This window comes from Entelurus aequoreus, linkage group LG10 (assembly GCF_033978785.1).
Source record: "Entelurus aequoreus isolate RoL-2023_Sb linkage group LG10, RoL_Eaeq_v1.1, whole genome shotgun sequence".
NCBI classification, from domain to species: domain Eukaryota; kingdom Metazoa; phylum Chordata; class Actinopteri; order Syngnathiformes; family Syngnathidae; genus Entelurus; species Entelurus aequoreus.
The window spans coordinates 65,328,113-65,351,292 of NC_084740.1; the positions used below are offsets into that span (position 1 = coordinate 65,328,113).

A 23,180-nucleotide genomic window follows, 5' to 3' on the forward strand; every position below is an offset into this window, starting at 1 on the left:
GCCTGCGTGATGAGTTTGCGAAGTATATAATTGATTGATTGATTGATTGATTGACACTTTTATTAGTAGATTGTACAGTACAGTACATATTCCGTACAATTGACCACTAAATGGTAACACCCGAATAAGTTTTTCAACTTGTTTAAGTCGGGGTCCATGTAAATCAATTCATGGTATAGAAATAGCTGCTATTCTAATTGTGTCCTCTGGATGTCGCCATAGCAATTATGTTAGGCAAGCACACGGTTTATAAGGGGGCCAAACAAGCGTGCCAATAAAAGGTACACAGTAAAGCGCGGCTGCGGCTCCTCCCCCTCGACCCAAACGACACGTAAACCCTGCCGCTTACGTTTTCCGCTTCGTGCTTTTGGCACCCTCATTTCCCCAAAATGTCTCCGTCAAAAATGAGAAAAGTGGACGCAGAGTGTAACTCAACCCTCTTAAATAGTTTGTTGAGCCAGCACAGGATTAATGACAAATGAGCAATGTTCCCTCTAAGGTGTGCGCCTGTGCAATTGCGCACTGCTCAAGCGTCCTCTGCGCACGGCAAATCCATGCCACGCACAAAATCAAATAAAAAAATAAGCGCATAACAATTTTCGACACACGGACACGACAGAGAAAACAGTTTTCGTCATCATTGTTCAAATATTGTAGCGTCTGTCGAGACGCTTTGAGGACATGAATTCCTTCCATCACTTTACTGAGCAAAACTCGTTATTGTCGGCCATAAACACATCACCAAAACATTAGTAAAAAACATGATATCTAGCAAAACTGGTCATTTTCTGCAGTACAAACCAGACTAAAAGCAACGTTGTTATATCAACAGCAGCCGCTCGCTCTTTCTCACTTGCGCCAACACATGCGCATATGGCACTTAGCCAGTGATGCGTTTACAGCCACACAAAAAGTCGGACAACTCCAACACCACACATAAAGTGTCATTCCAGGTCGTTACACTATGATTTACCAATCAAATGTGTGCTTATTCTAGTGTCATTTATTAGGAATCTTAATTTATAAATATTAGTCATGAAATGCTGTTAGTATATTAAATAAATACTAATAAAAATATATTTTTTACAAACAGGAAGTTGCAGGAATGTACACGTGATCCCCTGCTTACATCTCATTGTGCAACATGTGAATGTTTTAATGGGAACTAAATGCAATGTCTGAAAGGGGTACAAATTATTTCCAAAGCAGGACCTCCACCCAGACAAACAATACAAGTACACAGTTCATGAAAAACAATATTTTTTGTTATTGTCATTGTAAGTGGGCCTAAACACTTATATTAGAAAATAACCTCATGGAAATGACTGCTGTCATTTGATTATAATAATAAGAGAATGTTGTCTGTCTATCTGTGTTGGCCCTGCGATGAGGTGGGGACTTGTCCAGGGTGTACCCCGCCTTCCGCCCGAATGCAGCTGAGATAGGCTCCAGCGACCCCTAAAGGGACAAGAAGTAGAAAATGGATGGATGGATGGCGATAGAACTTGTTATTTAGACAGGTTTGGGACAGGTGTGCTGCTGGTGTAGCCACAGTGTGCACGTCTGACCTCGCTCACATGGGCTCCACTGAATGCTCAGGGAGTTTTTGCGTTTGCTCACACACATGAAAAATTAGAGGGAACATTGCAAATGAGGTATTTAATATGAGAATAGTTTTTTTGTATTTATTTGGTTCAATCCCAGATAGGCTGCGACTTCAAGTTGAATGTCTTTGCAGATACACTGAGACAACGTTCATTGTGTTCTTCATGGTGTTTTTGCAACGGCACCATTTGTTTCCCTCTAACCTCAAGTGTTTTGTTAACAGCAACATTTGAAATATGTACATTTTCAGAATGTGCTTTTTCCTACTTTTGGCCAAAGTAAAACAAATAAACAAAACAATCTGAATTTCTCTTTATTTTTAAGTTATAATATTTTAAGGGTCCGGAATAGATTTTCCTCCATTGGGCCTGTGAGCTAAAAATGAGTTTGACACCGCTGATTTAGACACTTCCAGGCGGATGTGCAGTGCTGCCCGATGGACACTAGAGGGTGTGAGAGACGAGCAGAGAGGAGGTGAAATCTTAGCTCCGCCTATCAGATGTTGGCTGTGTTTAGTTAATAGTTATTTTGTGTCACTGGTTCCTCATTAACGTCTCTGTTACACCATCAGCCTGTCACTCACGTCCGGCCTTCACGCCCTCACACTTTTACACTCAATCACATAAAATAAATACATACCATTTGAAGCAAACGTTTTTTTAATTTGTCAGGAATTGAAATACTTTTTTTTTTTAAAAGTCCCAAATCAAGACAATTATCCAGATCAGCTCCTAAATGTAATCACTTGGAGTTTTTAGAACTCTATCGGACATTGTGACTTTTGGTATTAGTGTTCCTGGAAAAAGGTACCCAAACACACATACTGTACAGCAGATTTTTACAGCTAAACGTGTACATATAATCTATACACACATACACATTGGCCCCCTAGACACATTTTTTTCTCTCAATGTGGCCCCTGAGTCAAAATATTCGCCCAGATCTGACATAAATCATGCCTCTCAGCTGGATAGAAGAAGGCTGAGGACCTGTTCCGACATGTTGGTACACTTTGACAGCCACTTTAGACTCGGAAATGGCGAGAACGACACAAAAAGTCGTGTGGTTCCACCCCCATTTTCTTCGCGAGGATTATGAGTCATTCCTTATCTAAACGAGAATATATGAACATCCTAGCAGTCGGAATCCTAATGACAGCAGACCTTGTACAGTAAGTTATGTTTTATTGTTTGTTGGCTTTCATGAAGTCTGCAGTGAGTAATATATCAGTGATGTTGTCGGAAAAAAGCGAACGTCGTAAATACGTAAATATTAAATATTATAAAAGTTACTACATTACATTACATATATACATTACATATATACTTCATCATGTATATATTACATGTTATTATAAATGCTACTACATTACATATATACTTACATTATGTATATATTACATATTATAAATGTTACTACATAACATCATGCATATACTGTATTACATATTATAAATGTTACTACATTACATATATACTTACATCATGTATATATTACATATAAATGTTACTATATTACATATACTGTATACTTACATCAAGTATATATTACATATTATGAATGTTACTACATTACATATATACTTACATTATGTATATATTACATATTATAAATGTTACATTACATATATACTTACATCATGTATATATTACATGTTATTATAAATATTACTACATTTCATATATACTTACATCATGTATATATTACATGCTTTTATAAATATTACTACATTAGATATATATTTACATAATGTATATATTACATGATATTATGAATGTTACTACATTACATATATACTTACATCATGTATATATTACATATTATAAATGTTACTACATTACTACATTTCATATATACTTACATCATTTATATATTACATGTTATTATAAATGTTACTACATTACATATATACTTACATCATGTATATATTACATGTTATAATGAATGTTACTACATTACATATACACTTACATCATGTATATAAAACCTTAGTGGAGGTGTTTGGATGTTTTTTAAGGGCCTTATAGGCAGAATAGAGCGACTCCTATAGGCTACATTGTAAGCAAACTTTTGATCAAATTTATTTAATACTTAGAATGCTTTAAAAAAAATCCATCCGTCGTCATGTCTTTCGTAATGCTTGTGAACAATGGGCAAAATTTAAAAAAAAAAAGGACAGCTCCGCTTTAACATTGTTTTAGTCTGTAACAGAACAGATTTAAAGTGCATCAATTTGCCTGAAATTAAAAAAAATGTAATCCTTATTTAAACTATACATTTTTCCACCAACTTGACCCATTTGGTACTGATAAATCTAAACCAAGATTAACTCGTGAGCAAAATACATTAACCTACAAAACAAAAAAGGATAAATAGAATTGTGATTTTTTTTTTTTCCTAATCAAAATGAGCAAGTCCAGATTAATGGCTACAATGAGCACATTTTGTAGTGTACAGCTTTTTGAAGCACGATACTTACTGCGTGATACTGATAAAGACCATTTCCCGGGGTTACAAGTCTCCCTGGCAACACGCCGCGCCCGCCCCACTATTTGAGTTCACCGCACAAGCTCTACTCCCGTGTGTGACAATGCGAGCGGTCTCGCCTCCACCCGCAGAGACAAATGTGTTTTTTAATCATTAATTAAAGTATTTTGTACAGTATATATACTATCTTCACGTTATTGACATCCACTTATATACAGTATATAATAGCAAAACACTTTGGACATGTTTGATGGTTAAACTTGACAAACTTTTATTTGATAAACGGAATTGCAAATGTATGTATGGACTATGGATATATGGAGCTACGGTATATGAATAAATATATCCAGACTTAAGGGACACCTTGTTATTGTATTACATTATACAGTATTTGATTCTGTTCTGGTTGTCAAAAGTTTATCAAGTGCAATGATCATACGTGTCCAAAGTTTATTACTATTGTATTTATATTACAATGTAGATAATAATAGAGTCCTTTGATAAGGCTAACATGTCAACTAGACTATTTTGGGACGATGCCGACACATAAGCGGATTGGATGCTGCGACGTCATCACCATGACGACAGCGATAAGGAGGGTCATTAGCAGCCAGATGGCCAGCTGGGTAACGTGAGACACTTTTTCAAAGCAAAAGCATCAGTCTGATGATAGCTGGAGTTACCACAAAGTGTGCGCACATCATCGACTCACGTCATGTAATCAAAGCCGGCTGATAGCGGCCTAATGGCCGCGCGCGGTGTCGTGTTCGGGTTAGGGCTGAAACAGCCTGGGTGACCCTGAGATGTGATCCGCACGTCGATGAGGGAAACACGAAACAAAACTTCCATGCATTATTGAGCAGCGCTGGAGGAGACGCTGGGACGTCTCAGGCTAACATCTTTACATGCTCTCCCATAATCCTTTGCAAGTGGACTGTCAACGCATCACATGACATTTCCCTCATTGATTTATTGGGGAAATATGGAATTCCCAGCAGGCACAAGACATTAAAACAACGTTGAGAACATGTTGGATTAGGTCCTGACCCTGAGCAACACAAATACAACGTTGAAACAACATGCTTTTTGACAACGTTTAATCAATGTTGGGTTCCGATGTTGATTTAACATAAAAAATGTGGTCATTTCCCAACCAATATTCTGCAACTCAAATACAACGTTGAAACAACATGCTTTTTGACAGCGTTTAATCAATGTTGGGTTCTGACGTTAATTTGACAATTTAATTTTAGTCATTTCCCAACAAATACTCTACAACTCAAACATAACGTTGAAACAACATGCTTTTTGACAACGTTTAGTCAATGTTGGGTTCTGACATTGATTTTACCATTGAATTTTGGTCATTTCCTAACCAATATTCTAGAACACAAATATAACGTTGAAACAACATGCTTTTTGACTATGTTTAATCAATGTCAGGTTGTGACGTTGATTTGACCATTGAAATTGGGTCATTTCCCAACCAATATTCTACAACACAAATACAACGTTGAAACAACATGCTTTTTGACAACGCTTAAAGGCCTACTGAAAGCCACTACTACCGACCACGCAGTCTGATAGTTTATATATCAATGATGAAATCTTAACATTGCAACACATGCCAATACGGCCGGGTTAACTTACAAAGTGCAATTTTAAATTTCCCGCTAAACTTCCGGTTCGAAGCGCCTCTGAGGATGACGTATGCGCGTGACGTCAATCATTGAAACGGAAGTATTCGGACACCATTGAAGTCAATACGAAATAGCTCTGTTTTCATGTCATTATTCCACAGTATTCTGGACATCTGTGTTGGTGAATCTGTTGCAATTTGTTCATTGCATTATGGAGAAAGAAGCTGAGCAAGCAAAGAAGAAAGTTGTCGGTGCGAAGCGTCTATTTTGCGAGGGAAGTCAGCAGCAACACGTACACAGCCGGCGCTTCTTTGTTTACATTCCCGAAAGATGCAGTCAAGATGGAAGAACTCGGATAACAGAGACTCTAACCAGGAGGACTTTTGACTTCGATACACAGACGCCTGTAGAGAACTGGGACAACACAGACTCTCACCAGGATTACTTTGATTTGGATGACAAAGACGCAGACGTGCTACCGTGAGTATGCAGCTTTGGCTTCCAAACATTTGATCGCTTGACCGTACGTGCGCGTCACGTGCGTAACTTTGTTTAAATATATAAGCTTTATGAACCTTGGGTTAGGTGAACGGTCTTTTGGGCTGAGTGATTGTGTGTGTTGATCAGGTGTTTGAATTGTATTGCGTGTTCTATGGAGCTAGGAGCTAGCAGAGGAGCTAGGAGCTAGCATAACAAACACGTAGGTGTTTTTATGCAGGATTAATTTGTGGCATATTAAATATAAGCCTGGTTGTGTTGTGGCTAATAGAGTATATATATGTCTTGTGTTTATTTACTGTTTTAGTCATTCCCAGCTGAGTATCAGGTACCGTGAGTATGCAGCTTTGGCTTCCAAACATTTGATCGCTTGACCGTACGTGCGCGTCACGTACGTAACTTTTTTTTAAATATATAAGCTTATGAACCTTGGGTTAGGTGAACGGTCTTTTGGGCTGAGTGATTGTGTGTGTTGATCAGGTGTTTGAATTGTATTGCGTGTTCTATGGAGCTAGGAGCTAGCAGAGGAGCTAGGAGCTAGCATAACAAACACGTAGGTGTTTTTATGCAGGATTAATTTGTGGCATATTAAATATAAGCCTGGTTGTGTTGTGGCTAATAGAGTATATATATGTCTTGTGTTTATTTACTGTTGTAGTCATTCCCAGCTGAATATCAGGTCACCCCCGGCTCTCACAGCATCTTCCCTATCTGAATAGCTTCAACTCCCCACTAGTCCTTCACTTGCACTTTACTCATCCACAAATCTTTCATCCTCGCTCAAATTAATGGGGAAATTGTCGCTTTCTCGGTCCGAATCTCTCTCACTTCATGCGGCCATCATTGTAAACAATAGGGAATTTTGCGTATATGTTCAACTGACTACGTCACGCTACTTCCGGTAGGGGCAAGCCTTTTTTTTTATCAGATACCAAAAGTTGCGATCTTTTTCGTCGTTGTTCTATACTAAATCCTTTCAGCAAAAATATGGCAATATCGCGAAATGATCAAGTATGACACATAGAATAGATCTGCTATCCCCGTTTAAATAAAAAAAATTCATTTCAGTAGGCCTTTAATCAATGTTGGGTTCTGACGTTAATTTGACAATTGAATTTTAGTCATTTCCCAACCAATACTCTACAATTCAAACATAACGTTGAAACAACATGCTTTTTGACGACATTTAATCAATGTTGGGTTCTGACATTGATTTTACCATTGGATTTTGGTCATTTCCTAACCAATATTCTAGAACACAACATTGATTTGACGATGTTTGATCAATGTCAGGTTGTGACGTTGATTTGACCATTGAAATTTGGTCATTTCCCAACCAATATTCTACAACACAAATACAACATTGAAACAACATGCTGTTTGACGACAATTAATCAATGTTGGGTTCTGACGTTGATTTTACCATTGAATGTTGGTCATTTCCCAACCAATATTCTGCAACACAAATACAACGTTGAAACAACATGATTTTTGACTACGTTTAATCAATGCTGGGTTCTGACGTTGATTTGACCATTGAAATTTGGTCATTTCCCAACCAATATTCTACAACACAAACATAATGTTCAAACAACATACTTTTTGACAACGTTTAATCAATGTCGGGTTCTGACATTGATTCGACCATTGAACTTTGGTAATTTGCCAACCAACAACTTGAATCCAACGTTAGACACCAATATTGTCTCAATTTAAAAATACAACTATTTTGCAACATTGTTTCAAAGTCAGTTTTAAAGGATATAATGTATAATAAACGTTGTATCAATGTCTTGTGTCTGCTGGGTTGGCTCACTGATTATCATTATCATTTTCTGATGGCCACAGTTTGACCTTGGAACAGACCATTTCTATTAAGATGGCTCTAGTGTTGCAAACTTGCTAGTTACCGTATTTTTCGGACTATAAGTCGCAGTTTTTTTCATAGTTTGGGGGGTGCGACTTATACTCAGGAGTGTGAAATTATTAACACATTACCGTAAAATATCAAATAATATTATTTAGCTCATTCACGTAAGAGACTAGACGTATAAGATTTCATGGGATTTAGCGATTAGGAGTGACAGATTGTTTGGTAAACTTATAGCATGTTCTATATGTTATAGTTATTTGAATGACTCTTACCATAATATGTTACGTTAACATACCAGGCACGTTCTCAGTTGGTTATTTGTGCGTCATATAACGTACACTTATTCAGCCTGTATTTCGCTATTCTTTATTTATTTTAAATTGCCTTTCAAATGTCTATTCTTGGTGTTGGGTTTTATCAAATACATTTCCCCCAAAAATGCGACTTATACTCCAGTGCGACTTATATATGTTTTTTCCTTCTTTATTATGCATTTTTAGCCGGTGCGACTTATACTACGGAGCGACGTATAGTCCGAAAAATACAGTATACTAAAAAGATCCACTTTTAGCGTGACAACGTCACCAAAGTACCTCCGCACGAGCCTGCAGGATGAAGTCACAACATTCCTGAAGGTGCGGCACCAGGTCGGTGTCGGGCTGGTCCAGGATGCTGACCGTCTTGTAGACGAACAGGTCGGGGAAGACGTTCTCCACGCCAAACGCCACGTTGAGGATGTGTGACACCTGACGAGCGGGTAGGTAGGCGGCATCAGAACCGAGTGGGCGGCGTGGGGGTCCGCTTGGAAGACTTACCTTGTGTCTCCTCAAGGTGCTGAAGTCATGCGCAGCATCCTGAGAACCTGCCCACACGCACACAAAAGTGAGGTTCCTACATAAACCATACAAACGGGTGCGAAGGGACTCACCTAGCAGCAGGTAGGGCTTGACCACGCCCACCTGGAGGTCCCACGAGGCGTCCGGGACGTACCCCAGCATCTTCTCAGGTGCGGCCGGGTCGTCCACCACCGTCATCATTGAGCCTTTCCAGGTCTCGATGATGCGGCGGCCGCTCAGCGATGTCACGCGGGTGCACTGCCTCTTCAGACGCGTGCGAGAGAAACTCTGGATCTCCTCGGCGAGGGACTGCATGACCGGGGTCTGGACTCAAGATGTAGGTGGTCCTGAGGAGGAACAATGTTACAAACGTTAAGAGACTTGAAGTGGGCGGGTCTCCAGATTCCACCAATGCTAACACGCTCTCTGCTTAAAGGTCTACCCCAAGGTTCTGTACCAAGTCCCCAGAATATGTCTGGTTTTGTGCTGCTGCTGGTCATGACACACGATATGCTTGATTTACCGCCGCCCACGGGTCAGACCTTGTCTTATTTAAGATTCTCCCTTTCAGGAGGCAGAGTCCGCCAACATTCTTTAGTCTAAAATGATGAGAGGTGACAAGAACTAAAGTTTAACAATTGATCCTACAAATAAGAAATACCAGGCCTAGAGAGAAGGTGTCAAGCTAACAAGAGGTCAAAGCAATCTCTCTAATTCAGGGCTATTCAACTACACAATGAAGAGGACCGCAGTTTCAGGAGTCCGAGGGCTCGGGGGCCGGACATCAAAATGTGGATGTTTGGTGAGAAAGTGCCTCCGCAGGTTATATTCCTTTGAGACTTACTTACAGTATTTACAAAGTAAACACTGCGCTGTCAATAAATTCATTATTCTGCCCTCACTACTCAATTCCAGCGTGTGCAGCTAGTTAACAGCATGAAGAAACAGAAACTCCAGAAGTTTTGTTAGGGATTGATGTTCCTAATTCTGAATTATTTTCTTCATTTCCTTATTTTGTTTTTCATTTCGGATTGTAAAACTGAAATTATAAGTATAAACTAAACATTACAGAAGTACAGCGTCAATTGTGTATTTTACATAAATGTGTATTGTGTATTTTACCTAAATCATGTCCATTGTGTATTTTACATAAATGTGTATTGTGTATTTTACATAAATAATGTCCCTTGTGTATTTTACATAGTTAATGTCCATTGTGTATTTTACATAAATATTGTCCATTGTGTATTTTACATAAATAAAGTCCATTGTGTATTTTACATAATGTCCATTGTGTATTTTACATCATGTCCATTGTGAATTTTACATAAATAACATCCATTGTGTATTTTACATAGTTAATGTCCATTGTGTATTTAAAAAAAATGTCCATTGTGTATTTTACATAAATAATGTCCATTGTGTATTTTACATAATGTCCATTGTGTATTTTACATAAATACTGTCCATTGTGTATTTTACATAAACAATGCCATTGTGTATTTTACATAAATAATGTCCATTGTGTATTTTAAATAGTGTCAATTGTGTATTTCACATAAATAATGTCCATTGTGTATTTGACATAAATTAAGTCCATTGTGTCTTTTACATAAATAGTGTCCATTGTGTATTTTACATCATGTCCATTGTGAATTTTACATAATGTCCATTGTGAATTTTACATAAATAATATCCATTGTGTATTTTACATAGTTAATGTCCATTGTGTATTTTACATAAATAGTGTCCATTGTGTATTTTACATAATGTCCATTGTTTATTTTACATAAATAATGTCCATTGTGTATTTTACATAAATACTGTCCATTGTGTATTTTACATGGACAAAATAGAAGGTTTGATGTTAATCCATTGACACAACTACATATGTTTACGCATATAGAAATTAAACAACATCTACAGTACATCACACAACAATGTATGTGACTCATCACAATTAAACGTGAGGTGCAGCATTCTCGCACTGTACTGGTGAAACTTAGCGCTACATGTATTAAACGACCTTTGATGGCCAGAGTTACTCTTAGACAAAAAACAACACGACAATCAATACAAAAGCCACATCAGCAATTTCAATACAATAAAAAGAAAAAATCTTCATGCACAATATCTACTTACAAAGATTTAACCAAGGTTACACGAGTGGATTTCTACCGTTGTTGCGTCTCTGTCTACAGCACTGTGTCCGTCGCTTAAAAGGTCCGACAGGAAACAGCGACTCAAGCACTTTGTTGTCCAGTCGTCGCTAAAAGTCAAATTTTTGCAATTTATTTGAATTGTTTTCAGGGTTGAAGGAGTAGTCTTCTTCTACTCACCCCACTGCTGCTTCATCGTGACACATTCCTCGCCAATGCCCCTTAAGGGGTGGCGGGAGTACTGCATACACGATCAACCTTAGTTTGAATGGTTTCATCGAGCCCACTTGGGTGATGTTTGGCGGGCCAAAAGAAAAGCCAGTTAAATAGGCCTGCTCTAATTGCTGCTTTTTGAAACTGAAACTTAAGACTTGAAACTGAAACTTAACATAACGCGTGTGCTTAGTGAACACACTCTCCTCCAATCTCCCTCTTCAGGCCTGTACCTCATGTAATCATGGATAAAGATATACAGTATATGTGCGAGAGTGCATTCATGGCGTTTATCTCCTTCTCGCAGAACCAAAGCCACTTCTAAGGCGTTCTTATTCTGCCAAAAGGAACATCCGAAAGGTTTCATTCATAGCGTGAGGTACCTGATGCTGAGTGGTATCAAAGTCCGGCAAACGGTCCACTTCAAAATCGAGAAACCACAGCTGCGGTCCAGCTCAGAATCCCTTTTCCATGCATGTCAGTGTTGGACCCGGTCCAGGTTCTCTGGCCCACATGGAGGACCAGGACCTGCAGGCACACGTTCAATCCAGACTAGGTAGAAGCGTGGAGTGGCGCTGGAAGTGCAGGCTGAAGTGTAAGTGGTGTTGTGTTACCTGGCACCACCTTTCCACTCACACAACACCACTCTACTTAAGGTTCTCTTACCTTATTTGGCAACCTGAGACGGCCCTTAGTATGAATTTGTATACGCACAACAACAATAATGTAGTAATACCCTGTCAATCAAAAGTCATCCTTATTATTAGAGTGGACAATTGTCTTTCTATGCATTATTGTGTGTCAAACCATATCCAATTGTATTTACAATCCCCAAAGTATGTGAAAATAGCGTCTAAACATCACAGAATGCCACAATTTCAGACAGCCATTTAGAATTTTCCGTAGATTCGGGGGTGGGAGGACGTCCTATATCAGACATGGACACATGTGTTTTTGTCTTTTTTATGCATTTGAAGTCGTGACTAAATAAATCAATAAAAAGTCAGCTAACAATGGAGTCTCTCTATTTCGCTCACAAAACCCGCCACCGTTTACATCGCGTGACTTGATTGATTGATTAATTGAGACTTTTATTAGTAGGTTGCACAGTGAAGTACATATTCCGTACAATTGACCACTAAATGGTAACACCCGAATAAGTTTTTCAACTTGTTTAAGTCGGATTCATGATACAGATATATACTATCATATATATACTATCATCATAATACAATACAGTCATCACACAAGATAATCACATTGAATTATTTACATTATTTACAATCCGGGGTGTGGAGGGGGGGGGGGGGGTTAGGTTTGGTTGTTATCATCAGACATCAACAATTGAGAACAGAGAAAAGGATATTCGAACAGTGTAGGTCTGACTTGGTAGGATATGGACAGCAAGTAGTGGACATAGAGAGAGAGAGAGAGAGCAGAAGGCATAAGAAAAAGTATCTACATTTGATTGTTTGCATTTGATTATTAACAATCCGGGGAGGGTGTTAGTTTAGGGTTGTAGCTGCCTGGAGGTGAACTTTTATTGCGGTTTTGAAGGTGGGTAGAGATGCCCTTTCTTTTATACCTGTTGGGAGCGCATTCCACATTGATGTGGCATAGAAAGAGAATGAATTAAGACCTTTGTTAGTTCGGAATCTGGGTTTAACGTGGTTAGTGGAGCTCCCCCTGGTGTTGTGGTTATGGCGGTCATTTACATTAAGGAAGTAGTTTGACATGTACTTCGGTATCAGGGAGGTGTAGCGGATTTTATAGACTAGGCTCAGTGCAAGTTGTTTTACTCTGTCCTCCACCCTGAGCCAGCCCACTTTGGAGAAGTGGGTAGGAGTGAGGTGGGATCTGGGGTGGAGGTCTAGAAGTCATCTGACTAGCTTGTTCTGGGATGTTTGGAGTTTAGATTTGAGGGTTTTGGAGGTGCTAGGGTACCAGGAGGTGCATGCGTAATCGAAAAAGGGTTGAACGAGAGTTCCCGCCAGAATCCTCATGGTGCTTTTGTTGACCAGAGAGGAGATTCTGTAGAGAAATTTCGTTCGTTGGTTGACCTTTTTGATTACCTTGGTTGCCATTTTATCACAGGAAAGATTAGCCTCTAGAATGGAACCTAGGTAGGTGACCTCATCTTTCCTGGTGATAACAATGTCACCCACTTTTATATTGAATATTAACATGAATATTAACAAAAAATGTTTGTGATGTTGTTATCATAAACGCTAACGCAGACAAACTATTCTTTAGCGGCGCATTGATAACAGAGAGCTAATGCTAGCTTATGCTGCTGTACTGTGAGCCAATATCCTGCTGCTCCCGCATCATCGCTTCTCGGCTCCTCAAAGTTATTATAGATTATAAATCCTGCCTCTCATCTGCATAATAGGAGGATTTAGCTATTAATCTGGAAGTTGTTCATCTGTGACATTCAATTTATACCCGGAAATGGAGACAAACACACACAACCGAAGGCAACAACTTTTCCTTTTAACCCTTTGTGTGGATTATGATTAATTCCTCATCTAAACGGGAAGATATAAACATCCCATCAGTGGTCATTGCAGTGAGAGCAGACATTGCACAGTAAGTGATTGTTTTATCTCTTTGTTGCTTGTATTTCTTGTTTAGCACTTAGCAATACTGCTACATGAGGTTATAGTGTTACACTAAAGATTAATCTGTTTAGCACATAGCTTCTAAAACTTGTAGCTCATCCTCCTTATATTCAGGCTCAGAAATAGAAGGTTCTTATTGATCTCTTTTTCCCCAAAGCAATCGTTGTTGGCTCTCACAAAGTCGATCTGTGTTTCCTACCTCTACGTCACAGATCACGTGACTGGCTTGCTCATTATCTCTCGGGAATCTCCGTGAGATTGATACTATTTTGATCATGTCTATTTACTCGCAAACTTTGTAGGTCTTTTGATGTTATAAATCAGATATATATGATAATAGAGGCAACTTGTTTTTCCATTCCACTGCTATTTTAAGGCAGTGTTTTTCAACCTTGGGAAATTATGCGATTTTGCCTAATTGGTCGAAAAAATATTTGTTGCAAACCAACAATTATAATCTGCAAATAATGTCTTGTTGTTGAGTGTCTGTGCTGAGTAACCATTTAATACTGTTCCATACCAGTAGGTGGGAGCAGGTAGCTAATTGTTTTGTAGGCCTACTTTGAGAGAAGAGAATTAGTGATTCATGGACGGTTATGGTTTGAATTCATATTGAACAATGGTGTATTTGATGAGAACGACTTTATCCTGTGAATATAGGCTACGGAGTTTCCTATTTTAACTTTCTGCTGGCGGTGTACCTCGGCATTTTTTCAAAGAAAATATGTACAAAAGGATGAAAAACACTGCTTTAAAGCTAACTTCAGTGAAAGTCCACTAGAGGGCGGCACACTCCCTCTGAAGATTTCAGTGAACGCTAAAAGTAAGCAAGACATGCCAGTTGTGGCTCTGCTTGGTTCTTGAAGGGAAAAAAAAAGGAAATTCAAGTTGCTTCTTACTGTCATTACATGAAGAATATTCGGAGGAGGTCTAATGCTTTACAGTGCATCATCACCTTCTTTCAGTCGTGTTATCATGTCGGCCATCTTTGACAGGGCCTCTACTGGATGCTGTACCAAGCTAGTGTGTGTCTGTGCAGCTGGGCTTTTGTTTATGTTGGAAAAGATTCTGGTAGTTTCCAAAAACATTGCAGTTAGTGCAGCGGGGGAGAGAGATAAACAATTTTCTGGCTTAGATCGGACCTTTTTATTGCCCCCCCCCCCCCCCCCCCCCACACACACACGCACACATTTAATCAAAGAGGACATAAATGTGTCAAGCTGATAAGACCTCCTTGACAAACATGAGCTCCGACGTCACACACACGCACGCACACTAGGGAGAGGACGCAAAAGGAGGGAGGAAAGGAAGCAAGGAAGAGAGAGGACGGAGGAAAAGTGCTGACAAGCCTTTCTGTGTATTGACACATGAGTCAGAAAACCCAGAGAGACCCTTGGTGTGTGTGTGTGTGTGTGTGTGTGTGTGTGTGTGTGTGTGTGTGTGTGTGTGTTGGCAGTAAGTCAACCGAAACACGAGCTTCTACAACATCTGACAATCATTACTGCTATAACTAACACACACACACACACACACTTTGCTGCGTCATTCCACTTTGGAAGAGCAATAACCGAGCAGAGCGGTTCATGCCCTGGGGGGGTTCAAAGGTCAAGCGCTGAGCAAAGCGATGCTATCAGCTCATTCACTAACATGCGTGAAAGCTGCACGGCATGCTGGGAAGTGTAGTCCTGACAGACGACAGGTACGGATGTAGGTAAAGGCGGATCAATCCAAATATCCATTGAATGTCTACCGAGGGGATCATCAATATCGTATCAGTACAACATGCTCATCATGTTTATTTTTCCTCTATTAACTTGCTATGTTCAGTTCAGTTTATTTATTTATATAACTCATTTAAAAACAGGCCCAGTTGGCCAAAGTGCTGTACAGACTTAAGAAAAGGGGCACATAGTGTCACATTTACATGGTGACAGAAGGATGAATAAAATACAATAGTAAAACATACCTTAAATATATCATCTAAAATACTAAAATGTCATAAATAAATTTTAAAAAAGGATACAACAATAAATAAAAACAACCAAGATATCCTGTCGAACTGGATTCGAAAGCCAGGGAGTAAAAATATGTTTTTAGTCTAGATTTAAATTGTCTCGGAGACTGGGAGGACCTAATAGATAATGGAAGGTTGTTCCATAGTCTGGGCCCTGCCACTGAAAATGTTCTATGGTTTTTAGTGTAGTTTTAAACTGTCTCAGAGACTGGGAGGACCTAATAGATAATGGAAGGTTGTTCCATAGTCTGGGCCCTGCCGCTGAAAAGGTTCTATGGTTTTTAGACTAGACTTAAATTGTCTCAAAGACTGAGAGGACCTAATAGATAATAGAAGGTTGTTCCACGCTCTGGGCCCTGCCACTGAGAAGGCTCTATGGTTTTTAGTCTAGATTTAAATTGTCTCAAAGACTGGAAGGACCTAATAAATAATGGAAGGTTGTTCCATAGTCTGGGCCATGCCACTGAGAAGGCTCTATGGTTTTTAGTCTAGATTTAAATTGTCTCATAGACTGGCAGGACCTAATAGATAATGGAAGGTTGTTCCATAGTCTGGGCCCTGCCACTGAGAAGGCTCTATGGTTTTTAGTCTAGATTTAAATTATCTCAGAGACTGGGAGGACCTAATAGATAATGGAAGGTTGTTCCATAGTCTGGGCCCTGCCACTGAGAAGGCTCTATGGTTTTTAGTCTAGATTTAAATTGTCTCAGAGACTGGGAGGACCTAATAGATAATGGAAGGTTGTTCCATAGTCTGGGCCCTGCCACTGAGAAGGCTCTATGGTTTTTAGTCTAGATTTAAATTGTCTCAGAGACTGGGAGGACCTAATAGATAATGGAAGGTTGTTCCACAGTCTGGACCCTGCTACTGAGAAGGCTCTATGGTTTTTAGTCTAGATTTAAATTGTCTCCGAGACTGGGAGGATCTAATAGATAATGGAAGGTTGTTCCACAGTCTGGGCCCTGCCCCTAAGAAGGCTCTATGGTTTTTAGCCTAGTTTTTGGGACAGCCAGGAGGAGCTGCTCTGAAGAACTCAGGGTCAGGCTGGGACAATATGGCTGCAGCAGCTCAATAAGATAGGGCGGGGCTTCTTGGTGTAAGCATTTAAAAACAATAAGTACAATTTTAAAATGAAGTAACTGGGGGCCAGTGAGGGGAAGCCAGTACAGGGGTCATGTGCTCACCTCGTTTGGTTTTAGTTAAAAGACCAGCAGTAGAGTTATTCAGCTGCTGGAGAGAGCCCTAATCCAGGACTACCTACAAAGAACTACAGTCGTCCAGGCGTGACATCACAAATGCATGGATGGCTCTTTCAAAGTCAGGTATGGGGTCGATAGCAACATTTTGCAGCATGGCCCACTCTTATTGGAATACGCTGAAAGTCAACTGAGTAGAAAATGTGAAACTTTTCCAAGCAGGAAGAAGACGTGGGACTCACCTAAGCCGACAGGGCAGGTCGGTATAAGCGGCGCCTATGTAGGCCCTATAAGAACAGCAAGAAACACACGCCAAACCTTAGCCACATGCTAATGCGTACATTGCCTCAATCTATAAAGTCAGAGGAGAGATAGTCAACTACATTTCCAGAAAGCTAAGGCCCGGGGAGGGGGGCGGACTTCTCCGTTTAGTATCAGTCTTATTTTGTATATTCCGGAGAACCGGCGAGTTCATTGGGCATTTAATTTTGTTTGATCAGGACTTTTAAGGACCTTGTGCAAAATAGCTAGTCAAAGATCATCTCCATTCAGTATTTTTTATCAGAATCTGCTGCAAAAAATTTGAGCTTTTTTTTAAACTAACCCCAAATGATGAAAAAGAGAGGACCTGAAATGGAACCTTGAGGTACACCACAGGCATATCAACAGGACTATTGACTTGCATCTGAAGTAAACAAGCTGCAGGGAACACCTGAGTTACAGAAATCACGTAACGAACTGCCAAAAAGGAGAGGACTCAAAAGGATGCCTTGAGGAACGCCTGGTTTAGTTTGGAGCCCAGTGATCTGGTTAAACGTCCGTGTTTTTTAAGAACTTGCTGCAAAAAGGTTTGTCACACAAGTTTTGAACTGAACTCAAGGGTCAACGTGACCATATGAATAGCCCAGATCTAGACACATAGAGGATTTAATTCTGGTTTTGTTTGATTTTTTTAGATTTTAAAGTATACTTTCAAAGTTCACCCATGGGGGTCCCCACATCTGCGGTCCCTTCCAGGGTTTCTCGTTGTCCCCATTGGGTTGAGTTTTTTTCTTGCCCTGATGTGGGATCTGTTGTGACTTGTGCAGCCCTTTGAGACATTTGTGATTAGGGGCTATGTAAATCAACTTTGATTGATTTGATTAAAAGTATTTACTTAATAAAAAAACAAATGTAATGAATGTAAAATTAAAAATAAAACATTTTTTTTATTAGTGTATACATTTATACCGTGTGTTCTAAATTTTGAAAAACTCATAAACCAAAACCTTGTGTGGTCACATGAGTGGAGGAATGAACAGTTAGCACCAACATGGCCTCCTTGGTGTCAGAATCAATACTTTTGCAACATATGCTTTGGGGTAGTGCTTCTTAACCATAGGGCTGGGGCCCCATTGTTCGGGCCGCTAGTGCCCTCTAGAGGGCGGTTTCTCAGCTAAAGTCTATACGGGCCACAGTTGTAATACACTTTTTCACCACTTGTGGCAGGAATGACAATATCAAACAGAAGAAGTCTGCAACAAAGTCATAGAGAAGTTTCCTAAGTGCAGAAAATATGACTAAAGTGGTGAAGCTGTATTTTCATTTGCACTTCAATTCTATTGACAGTTTATTCGAGAAACATATTCCTTATTAATTTAGTTTTGTTTATTTTAGCACTGCGTATTGTATGTGAATTTATGTTTCCCTTCTATTGGTTTTCATGGTTTCATATCATTTGACAATGTTTATCATGTGAAACTGTAAGTAGGTTAGATATAATTATTGAATACCATTAAAATCAAGAGTAAGATGACTTGTTTCGTGTTCATATTTGAGTGGGACCCGGGCCCCTCCATAGTGGGGCCCCCAAGGACAAAAGGGTTAAGAACAGTTTGATCATAATTGCTGCAATATGTTTGATTTATTGCTATTTGTCCTATGACATATTTATTGACTGTTACCAAGTGTTGATCATGATTTAAGGGGAGGTCACATGACAAGCCAAGAGAGAGAGGAAGGAGGGAAGAGGAGATGGAGGGGTGTGAAGAAGGGATGAGTGAGGAGGAAAGTAGTCCAGGAGGGAGGAGGAAGAGGAGGTGAAAGTGTGAACTACTCGGCCCCTCCCGTTTCCTCTAGCTGCCCGCTGACCGGACCTTCGAGTCAGAACGGCACCGAGCAGCGGGACGATCGCTTGGTCTCCAAAGACTCTCGCTCTTTTTTTTTGTGTGAAACTTCTGGCTTCAAGCTTGGGGACCGACATGCTCTTGGCGGGACTGTGTGTGCCTCTGCTGGCGTGCTGCACGCTGTGGCCGGCTGCGGTCTGGGCGGCGTCCTGTGAGCCGGTTCGGATCCCGCTGTGCCGGTCCATGCCCTGGAACATGACCAAGATGCCCAACCACCTCCACCACAGCACGCAGGACAACGCGGTACTGGCCATCGAGCAGTTTGAAGGGCTGCTGGGTGAGTGCCTAATTACACTCCCAATTAAGATGACAACTACCTCCAACTGAAATCTATTTTGTTGGGTTTGCTGGCCAGCAGAAAGTTCTTGAAATGATAAAAAACGATGCAAATGAATTATAATTATAAAAAACGATTAAAATATTTAATCGCGATTAATCACATTTTGTTCATAGCTAACTCAAAATTAATCGCAGATACAGTCGTGGTCAAAAGTTTACATACACATGTAAAGAACATAATGTCATGGCTGTCTTGAGTTTCCAATCATTTCTACAACTCTTATTTTTTTGTGATAAAAAAACAGAACTTTCCTCCAGAAGGTCTTATCTTTGTCCATGTGATGTCAGATGAAACACAAATTGAGTTGTTTGGAGGAGAAAAGGTGAGGTCTCTAATCCCAGGGACACCAAGCCTACCGTCAAGCATGGTGGTGGTAGTATTATGCTCTGGGCCTGTTTTGCTGCCAATGGAACTGGTGCTTTACAGAGAGTAAATAGGACAATGAAAAAGAAGGATTACCTCCAAATTCTTCAGGACAACCTAAAATCATCAGCCCGGCCGGAGGTGGGGTCTTGGGCACAGTTGGGTGTTCGAATAGGACATTGACCCCAAACACACGTCAAAAGTAGTAAAGTATTTGCTAAATCAGGCTAGAATTAAGGTTTTAGAATGGCCTTCCCAAAGTCCTGACTTAAACGTGTGGACAATGCTGAAGACACAAGTCCATGTCAGAAAACCAACAAATTTAGCTTGAACTGCACCAATTTTGTCAAGAGGAGTGGTCAACAATTCAACCAGAAGCTTGTCAGAAGCTTGTGGATGGCTACCAAAAGCACCTTATTACAGTGAAACTTGCCAAGGGACATGTAAGCAAATATTAACATTGCTGTATGTATACTTTTGACTCAGCAGATTTGGTCACATTTTCAGTAGACCCATAATAAATTCATAAAAGAACCAAACTTCATGAATGTTTTTTGTGACAAACAAGTATGTTCTTTACAAGCGTGTGTAAACTTTGGACCACGACTGTAGGTATAATTTTTCATCATTAATACGTGTACCTTAGACAGATCATTTTCAGATGGGGTGTCTTCATATTGCTGCATGACAATGTTTTAACCTTCTATTTTATTTAATAAAATGTAATATTCAGCCCGCTAATCATTTTGTAATTGAAGACTTGACCAGGACATGTTATAAAATAATTTACATATTTCAACCAGCCAGAAAAATCCCCCCCCATATTCCTAAACATTGCTTGAGGTGCAAATATCACAGACTAACATGACAAAACATGTCTGTCAAAGCATGATCACAATGTATTTTATTCATATCAGGGTTTCCTCTAAATTGACAAAATACCTGTGGCGGTAGGGGCGTGGTCGATATGACGTCATCGCATGATTTGCTATGAAGCATATATTTTTTTAAAAGGCAAAGAAATGTGAATATAATTTTTTTAAAATCTGTTATTAACTATAGTATTAACATATTTTTCTTAGATAATATTATTTTGTTCTATTTTTAAATTGTTGCTGCTTATTATACAATGTACTTTTTTTTTTTTTTTACAGCTTTCTCTAATCCTTTTAGTAACTGTTTCTTGAATAAAAAGGGCTGGCAACAAATCTAGCATCTATTTCTGGTGTTATTGGCTACTTAGAGATTCTGTTTGGATTCTGTTGCGCCATGTCCTTCACAAAAAGAGAGTTGCAGAGAGCCTAACGTCAAACTTGCGCTTCGTCTCTCTCATAAAAGCTGCCAGTGTCATCTCAAATTGTAAAGATCGCTGTCCACGGGTATATCTCCAATATATTAAAGTACGTCCACCCGTATGGCTGGTGTTGATGTTTATGTAAGTGTATTATGGTGGTCATTTTTCCCATGGTCTGTGAATACAACGTATCGGCGAAGAATGAAGTGTTGTGTGTCTAGGAGTGAAGCACGGAGGCAGACGTGTGTGCACAGAGGGAATACTTGTTGGAATTGGGCCCGTTGTTAGCACAAAATTGGCCATAAAAGCTAAAAAGAGTGTCAAGACTTTTTCTCCTAGGGCAGGGGTCGGCAACCCAAAATGTTGAAAGAGCCATATTGGACCAAAAATACAAAAACAAATCTGTCTGGAGCCGCAAAAAATTAAAAGCCATATTACATGTGTCATGAGATATAAATTGAATTAAGAGGACTTAAAGGAAACTAAATGACCTCAAATATAGCTACAAATGAGGCATAATGATGCAATATTATTGTACATATCGCTAGCCTAAATAGCATGTTAGCATCGATTAGCTTGCAGTCATGCAGTGACCAAATATGTCTGATTAGCACTCCACACAAGTCAATAACATCAACAAAATTCACCTTTGTGCATTCAGGCACAACGTTAAAAGTGTGGTGGACAAAATGAGACAGAAAAAGAAGTGGCATAAAACACGTCCTAGAAAGTCGGAGAAAGTTCTGCATGTAAACAAACTATACGGTGAGTTCAAGGACCGCCAAAATTAGTAGGACAAAACGCCGCTCGCCAAATACTCGAATCAGTGAAGCATGTTTAATATAAACAGTGTGATTTATAACAATTAGGGAGGTTTGTGTCATGTTTGTCCTCCTACACAAACCATACTAAAACAAAAAAATAGATTTTTTTTCCCCTCATCTTTTTCCATTCTTCATACATTTTTGAAAAATCTCCAGAGAGCCACTAGGGCGGCGCTAAAGAGCCGCATGCGGCTCTAGAGCCGCGGGTTGCCGACCCCCGTCCTAGGGGCTACAGTACATTATATTACTTTATTATGTTAGGTGTGGCGGCTAATATGAAGCCGTACATTAAGGAGAAACCCTAAAGGTAGTTAAACCAGATGTATAGCTTAGCGCTTTTATTTTGAAGACAAAAAAAGTGTGTGATTGGTTTGAGAAAGTGTCTTGACATGTTTTGATGTTGGATCGACTGTTGGCAATTAAAAAGTCTCCATTCGACATTCTGCCGACCGTCTTTCATTTCTGTTGAGCTTTTATGTCATCTTACTCACTAAATCAGTCACAGTAACAATCTAAATGTTATGCTACCACTGCACCTTAACCCTAATCTGAACACGGAAGTGAAGCACCACTCACCTCTAGAACGACGCACACAGCAGGTGTTTGCTGCACGGATGTTGTCTCTTCTTTTAAAAAAGTCCTTTCTTGTCGGGTGAACAACTTGCCATGGCTTTGAACCTGATATTGCCATATGGTAGACTTTCTTTTGTCCATTTCTGCTTGCTTGTGGCTCATAAGTAGCAAGTGAACTGCAGCCAAGTTCCCCCGCTACGGCACGGCCCGAGGATCAAAAAAGAAGTGTGAATCGCCTGTTAAAAAAATGTGTGCCGTTATTGAAATTTATATCGCGTTAACTTTGACAGCCCCATATATATATATATATATATATATATATATATATATATATATATATATATATATATATATATATATATATATATATATATATATACATATGTACATATATATATATATATATATATACATATGTACATTTACATACATACACACATAAAAACAGTACATTTACATATAAATATACATATATACAT

The 23,180-nt window shown here is 39.4% G+C and overlaps 2 protein-coding genes across 3 annotated transcripts in view; one reads left to right on the forward strand and one right to left on the reverse strand.

Annotated features, from left to right (window-relative positions):
* The window catches only part of LOC133658913 (dual specificity protein phosphatase 19-like), a 25,413-nt gene extending 14,088 nt beyond the window's left edge, over positions 1-11,325 (reverse strand). Inside the window, exons 1-5 of one of the 2 annotated variants that reach the window (XM_062061424.1) lie at positions 11,082-11,325; positions 9,032-9,286; positions 8,919-8,965; positions 8,697-8,849; positions 1,153-1,458 (exon numbers count right to left, since the gene is read on the reverse strand). In XM_062061424.1, the coding sequence (XP_061917408.1) occupies positions 1,288-1,458; positions 8,697-8,849; positions 8,919-8,965; positions 9,032-9,254 (594 nt within the window). In that variant the 5' untranslated portion in view covers positions 9,255-9,286; positions 11,082-11,325 and the 3' untranslated portion in view covers positions 1,153-1,287. Of the gene's footprint in view, positions 1-1,152; positions 1,459-8,696; positions 8,850-8,918; positions 8,966-9,031; positions 9,287-11,081 lie in introns of those variants that run through there. The other variant, XM_062061422.1, reaches the window with a different exon arrangement.
* A 7,857-nt stretch (positions 11,326-19,182) lies between these two features.
* Positions 19,183-23,180, forward strand: part of frzb (frizzled related protein) — a 22,804-nt gene continuing 18,806 nt past the window's right edge. Inside the window, exon 1 of the mRNA XM_062061421.1 lies at positions 19,183-19,584. Coding sequence (XP_061917405.1) covers positions 19,383-19,584 — 202 coding nt within the window. The 5' untranslated portion in view covers positions 19,183-19,382. The remainder of the gene's footprint in view (positions 19,585-23,180) is intronic.